The sequence below is a fragment of the Sorghum bicolor genome, chromosome 6, assembly GCF_000003195.3.
Source record: "Sorghum bicolor cultivar BTx623 chromosome 6, Sorghum_bicolor_NCBIv3, whole genome shotgun sequence".
Classification (NCBI taxonomy): Eukaryota; Viridiplantae; Streptophyta; class Magnoliopsida; order Poales; family Poaceae; genus Sorghum; species Sorghum bicolor.
The window spans coordinates 53,281,264-53,293,363 of record NC_012875.2 but is presented as its reverse complement, the minus strand read 5'-3'; the positions used below and the strand labels follow the sequence as shown (position 1 = coordinate 53,293,363).

Genomic DNA, 12,100 nt, shown 5'->3' with positions numbered 1-12,100 from the left:
AAATTTTAGATTTCGCTACTGTAGCACTTTTGTTTTTATTTGACAAATATTGTTCAATCATGAACTAACTAAGATCAAAAGATTCGTCTCGTGATTTACAGACAAACTGTGTAATTAGTTTTTGTTTTCGTCTATATTTAATGCTTCATGCATGTGCCGCAAGATTCGATGTGACGGGGAATCTTGAAAACTTTTTGGATTTCGGGGTGAACTAAACAAAGCCGTTGAACCTAATATAGGTGGGCAGCGCTGTAGATTCCCCTGCCCCCTGTGATACTCGCAGCATGAGGCCATGGAATGGAACACACCAACCGGGCAGCACAATTCCATTGTTACGGTCGTTCGCTAGTTTTGAATCTAGCGAATGATATCCAGCGAAGGATACATGCCGGCCGCCCACCCTCCTTCCCTCTCCTCTCACTTCTTTTTCTGCTTGACGTCATCATGAAAAAAGCAAAATATTTATTTCAAATTACTATAACTTTTAAATGATGTATTTATTTTTAATTCCGTCTACACCGGTGTGTTCAACGCGACGAGGCGAACAAAACTAGACCTCACTTTTGTATGTTTCGAAGATTTTTATTTTTCTAGTATCAATTTATGTATATTAACTTATAACATATAAGTTATATTGCTAACTTATTCTACTAAGTTATGTTGCTAACCTATTCTGCTAAGTTGTATTGTATAACTTCTGTTTGTGTATAATAACTGCGTAACTTTCTATATACACTAGTGTATTAGTTGTGTAACTTATGTACATAAGTTGTATTGTGTAAATTATGTCTCCCTCTATTCCAAATTATAAAATATTTTGATATTTCTACATATATTGAATTTGTTATGTGTATACATATATAGTTGTGTCTAGATACATAGTAAATTCAATTTAGAAAAGTCAATATGCCTTATAATTTGAAATAGTGGAAGTAAACTTATGTACATAAGTTATATGGTATAACTTTTTTGAGAACGACTAAGTTAGCAATGTTGAGTTATTTCTCAAACTTATGTTGTCTAGAAGCACTGCTAAGTTAGTACTGTTAAGTTTATCATGAAAGTTATACTTTTTAATTTCGTTTTATAAGTTATGAGCACATGCCCTTTAAAAAATTAAAAAATATTAAAGAACAGGTGATCTAGCAAAAGAAAGTGAAAAGAGAATCGAATGTCTTAAAAGAGAAATAGAAATGATTCCTGTTCTGTCTAAAAATAAAAAGTAACATATGCACTTTCAAAAAAAGAAAGAAAATGGCTGTCGGAAATTGACCGCTGGTTTTGTTTCGGCTGAACGTTGGTAGAATAGTGGCCTAGACCAGGCAGTCGCTACTCACCACACCAGCCAAGCTAGCCTTCTCGCACTCCATCGCTGCTCCTGCTCTCATGGCCTGCTCCCCACATTGAAAAAATGCATCCATGATGGATAAACTAATTAATCAGGCGACTGGTTTGCTAGAAGCCTAGAACTTTGTTTACACGTGGAGCATAAAATGATGAGAAGCCGTTTTGTAATATATGGAAGTATGGAACACGAGCTCGAAGGAACGAAGGCGAGATTATTGCGACGTCAGTTTTGCCCTCCGGCTAGCCAGCTCTTGAATGGCCAATCAGCTGTTGCTGAAACGCCGAATCTGACTTGAGTTAGCACCAAATTAGTTACATTCAATCCACCATGCAATATATCTTAAGAGGACACATTTTTGTTTTTTTAAAAAGGAGGACACATTTTATATTGCAGATATCATATGTATTCTATAATTTTGGTTACTATAATTTGGGATCATCAATGTACATTGAAAAGTAAGAATGTCAAATATTTCTGAATAAATTTTGAGTCATATAAGGTCTTCTATTATGGGATGGAAAGAGCACTATGAAGCCAAAGACCCGGTCCAAAATTTGAGGTTTCTTGAGAACTTGGACTGAAGGCCCAAGCTTATTTTTGCAAGTCTCTCCGCTGGTATACACTATACAATCTACATGTTTTTTTCCTCTGTTATTTTGGGCTTTGATTAGGACCAGTGATAGTTATGAAGCACACAAGCATCTGACCTATCTCTGTCCAATCTGGTTTGGTTTCCTGCATGTTAGAAAAAAAAAACTCGAGTAGGGGGGAATGTTTTGATTAATTTGTTCCTTGCGAATACGCCAAGAAGTTGTTCGGAGATTGAATGGTGTGAAGAATTTTGAGCTTAATAAATTATGACCATCTCCCACCCCGCCCCTCGTGTTTAGCAAAGGTGCATCAATTTTTCTAACAAGAAAATCAAACAAAGATGTCAGACTCAATGACCCAAACAAATTTGAAGAGTGATGACAGCGTTAGGCGCCCCTTGCCGGACAGCTTATATGTATCTATCGCCTTGGGCCCTTAGTATGCAATAACTTACCCACTGAACATTATGGAAAGGGTATATATATTATAGCTCACATGTCATAAGTTTGATAAACTAAAGATAATAGATGACTAAAACACACCATGATATGCATCAAGAATAACCATATCATTCTGATTTGATTGGAGAGGATAAAACAATTGTGATGTTTCTCACCCAAAAAAAAATGATGACAAATGATGTCAGCGTTTGGCTGCCCTGCTTATATATGTCTCTGTTCTTCAACAATTAGCATGCAAAACAATCCCGCTGTGGACTAAAAGAAGGCCATAGCTATATAAACACTAGAGGTCTAAAAGGCACAATAATATATATGCAGCAAAAAAAAGGAAGAAGAAGCATGATGATTAGATTGAGATGTGAAAGGCGAACGCTTGGGCTGAAAGGAATCGAACCCTGCGCCCTGTAGGTTAGGCCAAAGACCGTTTTGTTTTTCCGCAGACAAACATTCAGCATCGATACTCTTCGACAGCAACTTCATATCAGAATATCAGATATCATGTTTTCCTCTAGCCAGTCAGATAAAAAAGAACAAGGACATGTACACTTTTTTTAGACTCGAGGATATCCCCATTTCCAGTCAGATAAAAAGAAGCAAGAGGGCTACCTGAATAACAGACTGCGATTGACCACCAACGCAAGAGGAAGACACATTCTTCTGAACAAGTTCATCCTTGACTGTCACTCTGCTCTTCTTGGTCGCTAGGATGTTTAGCGCCAATTGTATCAGGTATTGACGCCTTCTTCCATTACCGCCTTGTACATGTCTGCGTAGAGACCTGCCACAAGGAGATGTACACAACCTGCTGGCTGCTGCTTGTTAATCAGATCAGAATCACCACCACCACTGAGTGGTCAAATCCTAGAAAGAGAGCCTCCAGGACCCTTTTTTCTTTGCCGGCTCCTTTGTAATTTTGATTCCTTTTAATAAAATTCCTGTAGGATGCAAATCCCTCCAGTTCCGTAAAAAAAGAGAGCCTCCAGGACTCCGGGATGAGAACAGTTTCTGTCAGAAGTTCCTATGCTTTTCTGTCTTTGTCCTTTCGATGATTTACGCTTTGTTTAGTTCTAAAAAATTTTGCAAAATAGGAATAGTATCACTTTCGTTTATATTTGACAAATATTATTCAATCTTGTACTAACTAGACTCAAAAGATTCGTCTCGTCAATTCCGACCAAACTCTGCAATTAGTTTTTATTTTCGTCTATATTTAATACTTCATGCATGCGTCAAAAGATTTGATGTGACGGGGAATCTGAAAATTTTTACAAAATTTTTTGGAAAAGCCTGGCATGTGAAAATTTTCCACGGTCACATCTATGCAAATGCAATCCTGTTATATATGGCTAAGTGCATCGACGATGCACGTCTCGTGTAATAAGGGAGTAAAACAAGAGCGGTAAATCAGATACGCGTACATTGTTTTGGTGTGATTTTGATAATTGGCACCCAATTAGGCAAGCAGCAGAGGGTGTTTTGTTTGTTACCGGCAGATGCAAGGCGAACAGCGCCGCCGAGGCAACGAACGACAGGGGAGAGCTCGTCGTCGTAACGCGCCTAGGCTCGTAGGTAAGCTAACCTTAGGCCCGAAGCAAGTTTCGTGACCATGACCATGACCATCTCTTGTGTAGTTGTGTTGTATTGGATGCCATTCAAGTGTGGCTCCAGGTATCTAAATAATATCCACTGTCATTATTTCCTTTCTGTAGGGAGAGAAATGTCTATCCCTTCGTGTGAATGGAAAGAATGCAGACAGACAGAGACAGGAGATAGGCCCTGTGCTATGATCCAACATATCTGGGCTTTCTAACATGGCCTGGTCCATTTAGCCCGTTGTAGTTCGTCGTGCTCCTTTCTCCCGTCCACGAAGGCACGAATGCGGGCCGGCTCAGAGGCCGTCAGGGACGGACGGACCCCTGCCTGGGCCGTGTGGTCCGGCATGCCGGATGCTTCTTGTTCCGCCTCGCCGCGCGCCCTCGGACTGCCGGACGTGCACCCTCGCGGTCGCGGAGCCGGCTCCGTCCACGCAGCGCACTGCCTTTCGTGTCAGCGCGCAACGCATGACGTGACCACTCACCCTCTCTAATCTCCTATCCGTCTCGACGTAGACGATGATAGATAGCGTACCGGTCGGCCTTTCAGAACGACTCCTATAGTCTCTTATCTCCTACAGGAACGAAACGGACCCCCCCCAGCAAAAATTCAGCTTTTCGGGCCATTTAGTCCTTGCACACCCCCGGCATTTCCGTTGATTCCTCCCAGCCCAGCTGCTTTTCTCTACTCGATTCGCCTTGGCTTTTTTCGCCGGCTAGCGACATGCATTGCTGCGTGGCGTGCCTGCACCCCTACTCGATGCTCTTCGTTTTCATTATGCTACTAGTTTCCACTTCCACGGCTCGCGCCTTTGACGAGTCCAAACACGAGGTGGGGAAAAAAATGGGGGATTGCTGGTGGATGGCGATGGGCTGGCTGGGTCGACTTGGCTTGCATGCCCATGCCGCCGCCACCACCATGCATGCAAGGCAAGGGCAACGACGGGCTTGACCGCTTGAGGGCTACCTAGCTAGGATTAGTTACGGTCTACGGTTGGTGTGTTTAAGCATTGTCAAACGCTCTTAACAACCCTTGCGAGACCTATGCCGGCCGGCCCTCGATCGGTCACCAACCATCAAAGATGGCGGCCGCTTAATTAAACCTTAATAATTAATTTATATCTCAGCGTCGATGCTTGTCCATGCCTGCGACTGCGACCAAAGCGAATATTTGTCCTTTTGTCAATGCCCCGGACTACCTGAAAAAAAAAAACATCGTCTTCGCTCCTTCGAACGTGTACCATCTTCTGGTTGCTTTCATCATTGGATTTCATGGAACTTTTTGACATGCGTGGACGATATATTCAAACTATGATTCATACTACTAGTAGTTAGTAGTTGTTAGGATGTGATCTTTGCAAACGTTTTTTTTCTTTGGAATTGTGCATGGTTTTCAGTTGATGACGCAGGCTGGTGACAAAAAACACGCGTCTGTCGCGTTTCTTCCTACCTTCCTAGTACCTGCCATTTGATTTGTTTTTTTACTTTAAAAACGGGTAACTGACAGTTGACAATGACCGGTCACAAGAGAGCTAATAGTTCAACGGTTGTCACGTTCGCATTTTTGACTGTCGCATCAACTGCATCAGCACGGTGGAGCACAGTTGTTTTAAGGTCCGGATTGTCTAATAAGCCTATCGTTACAAGAAAGTCGCATGCACATGCAGGGGAAATAGGAATCTCACGGAGACATCCGCTACATGTATCACGAACGAATAATCGTCGTCCCTTGCCACGGAAACGGAAGTATAGTAGTGGATGGAGCGCCGCGGAACTTGACGTCTCTGATCGTGGAATCCTGCATTCGCGGGATTAGCCGACGAGGACCGCGCGGAAAATCGACCGCCGGACCGATCGAGTCGTTGACGTTCGGTGCTCCGATTTAACTGCCTCGTCGATCACAACCGCGTGCTGCCTGGGGCCGTCGTGCCTTGGTAATATAATCATCGGATTACCATGGTTCTTTGTTGTACTAATTCCGTTTAAACTATCTGACTTCTGCTTAATGAAATCCGTGCACAAAACACGTTCGAGGAAAAAAAGAAGTTAACTGCGTCACCACCAGAGGACGGTGCGAAGCCCATATCGATCGGCCGGGCGCGCTTCGTCCAACTGTTGGTGCACTGACGCCGACACCATCACGCTTGATGCATCTGGTAGCCTGCAGGCGTGTCCCGCGGATGCTTGCCATCTTGGCGCCCCGACAAACTTGACTTCCCCCCGTTACCGCGACATGGAGACACTGCGACAGCGACGCCAGTGTGCCATCGATCCAACCCCACGATTCTGATGATTCTCGACGATCGTATGTACCAAATGCTGTGCTGCCGTGTTGGTTCACACAGCAGCATTCGTTTGGCAAAACTGAATAAGGCCTTGTTTAGTCCCGAAAAGATTTCGGATTTCGGTACTGTAGCACTTTCATTTGTTTGTGACAAATATTATCTAATCATAGACTAATTAGGATCAAAAGATTCGTCTCGCGATTTACAGCTAAACTGTATAATTAGTTTTTGTTTTTGTCTATATTTAATACTTCATGCATGTGCCATAAGATTCGATGTGACGGAGAATCTTGAAAACTTTTTTGGTTTTTGGGTGAAGTAAACAAAGCCTAAACAAAATGCTCGCATCAAACGAACCTGCATAATAGAGATCAGAAGTAGTGTGCGTCCACAGACCACGGAGCAGGAACAACCATGTACATGTACGTCGTGGATCCACCGTGCTGCACCAGTCGCTAGCGCACCGAAACTTAACAGTGTCTCGTGTCGGTGGTGCTGCCCATCGCTCGCGACGCCTAGTTACTAGTTTTTACCTATCACCAGTGTTCGTCATACCCAGGGCAGAAGAAAACATGCTCTGGCCCATTTGCCCACAGAACCTATATGTATATCCTACCTTTTCACAAGCGCGGACCCGACCGACCTGACCAAGTCGTACCAATACCAACCCGCACCTGCAAAACGGGCATGTGTTTTTTAGTACAGTACTGTAGTACGTTTCTACCCGAGCTATAATATATTACGTGCAGGAGGACCTGTGTGTGTGTGACCGCGCTCGTCCCCGCGTCAACTTTCCTGCACGCCTCGTGGCCAGGGAACGCACGACGTCCACACCAACGCCCCGCGTGACTGACTCACCAGTTCACCAACCCCTTGTGCGGTGCATGAGCATGATCGAGTCGAGTGGCCGGAAAACCACCTATAAATCTCGCGTCCCGCAAACCGCGCAGTCGGAACTAACCATCCCAAGCACCCAACCAGAAACTCCCATAATACACCAAACAGGTGCGGTGCCCGGCAGCAGCAGCAGCAGAGCGCCAGAGCGGGCGCGCGTGCAGCGTGCAGCGGCCGACCACCACCACCACCCATGTCGTCCAGCAAGCAGGACGCGATCAGCGAGGTGGAGTCGGCGCCGCCGACTCCGCGCCCGCCGACGACGCCGCCGGTGGTGTCGACCCCGCCGTCGCAGATACACTCCCCGCGGGGGCCCGCCAGCGGCGGGCGGTCGCCGCTGCACGCCATGGCGTCCCCGCTGCGCGCCATGGCGTCGCCGCTTCGCGCCATGGCGACGCCGCTCGCCAGCCCCGTGAGGAAGGCGGTGGCGGGCGTGAAGGCGGTGGGCAACATCACGCGGCTCGCGGACCCGCGCGACGCCTGGCTGCCCATCACCGAGTCCCGGAGCGGCAACGCCTACTACGCCGCGTTCCACAACCTCAGCTCCGGGATCGGGTTCCAGGCGCTCGTGCTCCCCGTGGCCTTCGCCTCCCTGGGATGGACGTGGGCGATCATCTGCCTCACCCTGGCGTTCGGCTGGCAGCTCTACACGCTGTGGCTCCTCGTCAGGCTCCACGAGCCTGTCGCCGGCGCCGCCCGCTACAGCCGGTACATGCACCTCGCCAACACCGTGTTCGGTGCGTACGTTTTTTCCCTAAATCACGCCGGTTCTTCCTTGTCCTTATTTTCTCCTGTCTTTGCGTACTGCAAGCTTCATGCGTGAGCGTGAATCAACATGCTGCTTGCATGCATGCATGGCTGCTGTGTTCTGTTGTCGTGTGCTTATATTTGCCCTCGTGTCGATCGTTTCTTCAGGCGAGAGATGGGCCAAGATCCTGGCGCTGTTCCCGGTGATGTACCTGTCGGCGGGGATCTGCACGGCGCTCATCATCGTGGGCGGCGGCAGCATGAAGAGTCTGTTCAGCCTGGCGTGCGGCGAGTCGTGCCTGGCGCACAACCTCACCACCGTGGAGTGGTACCTCGTCTTCATCTGCGCGGCCGTGCTGCTGTCCCAGCTCCCCAACCTCAACTCCATCGCCGGCGTGTCACTGGTGGGCGCCACGGCCGCCGTCGCCTACTGCACCATGATCTGGGTCGTGTCCGTGTCCAAGGGCAGGGTGGCCGGCGTGTCCTACGACCCCGTCAAGTCCAACAACGACGTGGACGCCGCACTTAGCATCCTCAATGGCCTCGGAATCATTGCCTTCGCTTTCAGGGGCCACAATGTCGTGCTGGAGATTCAGGTAAGTCAAGAAAATATCTACTGTCTTTCCCACTGCTACAGTGTACTCCACGATGGATGGAAAAAAATGGTGGGGGAAAAATTGGTCACTGACACTGAGTGTGTTTGCTTTGCAGGGCACGATGCCGTCGACTCTGAAACATCCTTCTCATGTGCCCATGTGGAAAGGCGTTAAGGTAGCATACGGCATCATCGCGCTCTGCCTGTACCCCATTGCCATTGGTGGCTTCTGGGCTTATGGCAACCAGGTAATACGTCTATACCTGATAATACGCACGGCCTTGGAGTTGTTTTCAGTGACTGATTTTGCAAGGTTATTATGCAGATACCTTCAGGTGGCATCCTGACCGCGCTGTACCAGTTCCACAGCCGCGACGTGTCGAGGCTAGTGCTGGGGACGACCACGCTGCTGGTGATCATCAACTGCCTGACGACGTACCAGATCTACGCCATGCCGGTGTACGACAACATGGAGGCCGGGTACGTGCACAAGAAGAACCGGCCGTGCCCCTGGTGGCTGCGCTCGGGCTTCCGCGCCTTCTTCGGCGGCATCAACTTCCTCATCGCCGTCGCGCTGCCGTTCCTGTCGCAGCTCGCGGGCCTCATGGGGGGCATCTCGCTGCCCATCACACTGGCGTACCCGTGCTTCATGTGGGTGGCCATCAAGAAGCCCCGGAAGGGCACCGCGACGTGGAACGTCAACTGGGCGCTGGGAATCCTCGGCATGGCCATCAGCGTCGTCCTCATAGTCGGAAACCTCTGGGGTCTCGTGCAGACAGGCTTGCGGCTCAACTTCTTCAAGCCTGACAATATGCAGTGAAAAAATTAATTAAGATGCAGATTTGTCAGTTGGACACGTAATGCAATGCTTTTTTTTTAAATATATATGTTGATTTCTTCGTCAGGAATGTGTAATGTTCTGTACCTTGACAATTTGCATAAGCAAAGTCGAGTCAAGGTACTCGTGGTCGTGCCTCGTGCTATTGACCCATTGCGCACCGATTCTTTTTTTTTCTTTATTTATTAGCTATATAGTATACATTTTATTCTGTCCCATCTTTATACACCTCGTGAGAAGGGAACATGATTATAATAAATAAACAAAGTGGAACAGAAGCATCGGTCTGTATATACTTAGTAACTTTTTTCTTGCTGTCAACGGGCCGGGGGGATTACTCCCCACGTGGTTATGTATTATGATCCTTCAAACGACCCACGCAACTGTTAAAAGATTACATCTCACAATAAATCAGCGAATAGTATTTTCAGCCGTAATTTTTCAGCGAACAGGCAGACACACCAACAAACGCCAGCACCTGTGCTAAATACAATTGACGTTACATTGCCAAATCAAACAGAACACACCAATTATGCACTAGTACCTTATTATTATTATATCTCTTATCGGCAAACGAAAGCGCCAAAGCTCTGCATCTCGTGGGCAGGAGGCAAGCAGCTGTCGCAGGTTTTGCTCTTCACGCCTGAAGACCACCACAGTGTTCCTGCGCTCCCATAGTTGCCAGCAGCACAGCACTATGAACATCCCACTGCTTATTTAATTTGGCAGTCGGCTAGGGCAGACAGTAGTTTGCAAGTAAAATTCTATAAAAAATGTGCCCGACTAGAAATGTAAAAACGTGCGAAGGTTCTCATGAAAGTGCCTGCAACACAATACAACAGTTTTTTATTACTTGTTTTTTATACTGTGTTTTCTCCTAGTGAATTTGAGGACATGGCTAATATGTTTAGTAGACTGAGGTCTGCAGGACGCTAAGCCGCTCTTATCTTTTTTCTTATACATATTCTACCTTCTTGCTGTCCTTTTGAATGAACAGTTTCAGTTTGAATCACGCCTACTTTGATCGAACATCCTTTTTTTTAAAAAAAATCTCCTTCCTTTTTCCTCACATGCAAGTGCATGTAAATTTTTACTCTGTTCCAAATTATAAATCATTTTAACATCAGATATATAGAATTTGCTATGTGTCTACTATCTAGACATAATTTGGAGGTGGAAATACATTTTCTCTGCCTAATGTAATGAGAGACACAGAACCTTCACAACTTGCTCAAAAATGGTATGTACGTTACAATTGTTGAATTTAATTTCTATCTTAGACTGTTGAAACGAGGTACCAAGCAGAGCTTCATGAGCCTAGTGCTGGAGAAAAGTTTTTTATATTTCTATTTCTAACTATTTAAGTCTTTATTCGAACTACACGTGTCACATTTTTTGCTTATTATCTGGTAAGTGGCTAGAAGCTAAACTAATATTGCATTCAACAATTCAAGTTGTACGATATGATTAAAAAGAATAAAGCATTTTCAAGAATCATGAAACACTTGACTTGTACCGGTAGAACAATAAATTTTCATGATAAATTAAACATAACATTAAAAAAAACATCTAGTCTAGAAAATAAATCCTTAGAACACTAACACCGTCTCAATTATTACACATTGAGTCTTTGATTAGTATATCATTAAGAATGTATTATTTTAAATAGATAAAATGTGTGGAATGAAGAAGTATGTCTAAATCTAGTAACACCAACACCATATTATCAATCTATATTATACTTTATTATTTAGTGAGTGATGGTAAAACCTAAAATGGTTGATTTCAAACAAAACTAAATCGGTTTATATTTGTGGTTAGGAATATATTGGAACAAAAAATGGTATAGCTAAAAATATTATGGGAGAATGAAAATTCTAGAACAATTGAATTGTACTAGTAGACCAAATTTTCATGAATGAATATAACATGGAAATATGGAATAAACTTGTGGGACAACGAAAATATATGCACAATACCATAGAACACTTCAAAAATCTCATGGAAAAAATAATTGTACTAGAAAAATGGAATTATCACAAATGGAAGAATTCAGAATATAACATGAAACAATAGAATTTTGCCTGTTGGAACTAATTGAAATATGGCATATCTATATCTAATATTAAAAGGAGAAATCCCTCTTGTCTGCTCCCACTAATCATGCGTGCATTTCAGTGCTCTATGGGCTATGGCCTACCTTTTTGCCCATGGCCGTCATCGAGCAATTGGTGACTACCCTTTCCTAACCTTATGGAAACGGCAATGGATGGCAAAAATAATCTCCATGATGCCTGTTTGAACCCCTGTACCAAAATGTCATAAACAAAATCATTTTAGTTCTGAATGTAACTATGCCCTTGGAATTGTCCCCCCAAAAAAAAGACAAATGCTTCTAGAACATCTCACTTTTTCTGCACCATAGCCCATAGGCCCTGGCTGCACAAGCCACATGTGAACGCTTACTCCCGTGATTTCATCAACACTCAATCAAACCTCATTGTTTACAGCATATGCATGTGCCAGTGCCACCACCTGTGGTCATCTTCATCAAATTGAAACCAAATTGAGGGTCATCGTTGACTGCCTACAATGAACCCACAATGAATTTTGTTTGAACAATTCAAGCTCTTGCTGATATTTGTATACACTATATATCCATCAAACTAACAAACACCAGTAGCTGGGGGCTGGTTGCAAGATGAGACATTACCCTTACTAAAAAGCCTTGCTATGTTTGAGATATTAC

At 45.0% G+C, this 12,100-nt stretch overlaps 1 protein-coding gene across 1 annotated transcript; it reads left to right on the top strand.

The window, feature by feature from the left end:
- LOC8057572 (lysine histidine transporter-like 8) lies at positions 7,219-9,632 on the top strand. Its single transcript, XM_002448283.2, has 4 exons — positions 7,219-7,908; positions 8,087-8,514; positions 8,630-8,761; positions 8,839-9,632. The coding sequence occupies exons 1-4, from the start codon at positions 7,365-7,367 to the stop codon at positions 9,331-9,333; spliced, it is 1,599 nt and encodes a 532-aa protein (XP_002448328.1). The 5' UTR covers positions 7,219-7,364; the 3' UTR covers positions 9,334-9,632.

Bases quoted from the DNA above. Each gene is read 5' to 3' on its own strand.
- LOC8057572 (XM_002448283.2), top strand. From the start codon at position 7,365: ATGTCGTCCAGCAAGCAGGACGCGATCAGCGAGGTGGAGTCGGCGCCG. The intron at 8,515-8,629 runs GTAAGTCAAGAA...TTTGCTTTGCAG, and splicing joins ATGTCGTGCTGGAGATTCAG to GGCACGATGCCGTCGACTCT. The intron at 8,762-8,838 runs GTAATACGTCTA...GTTATTATGCAG, and splicing joins TCTGGGCTTATGGCAACCAG to ATACCTTCAGGTGGCATCCT.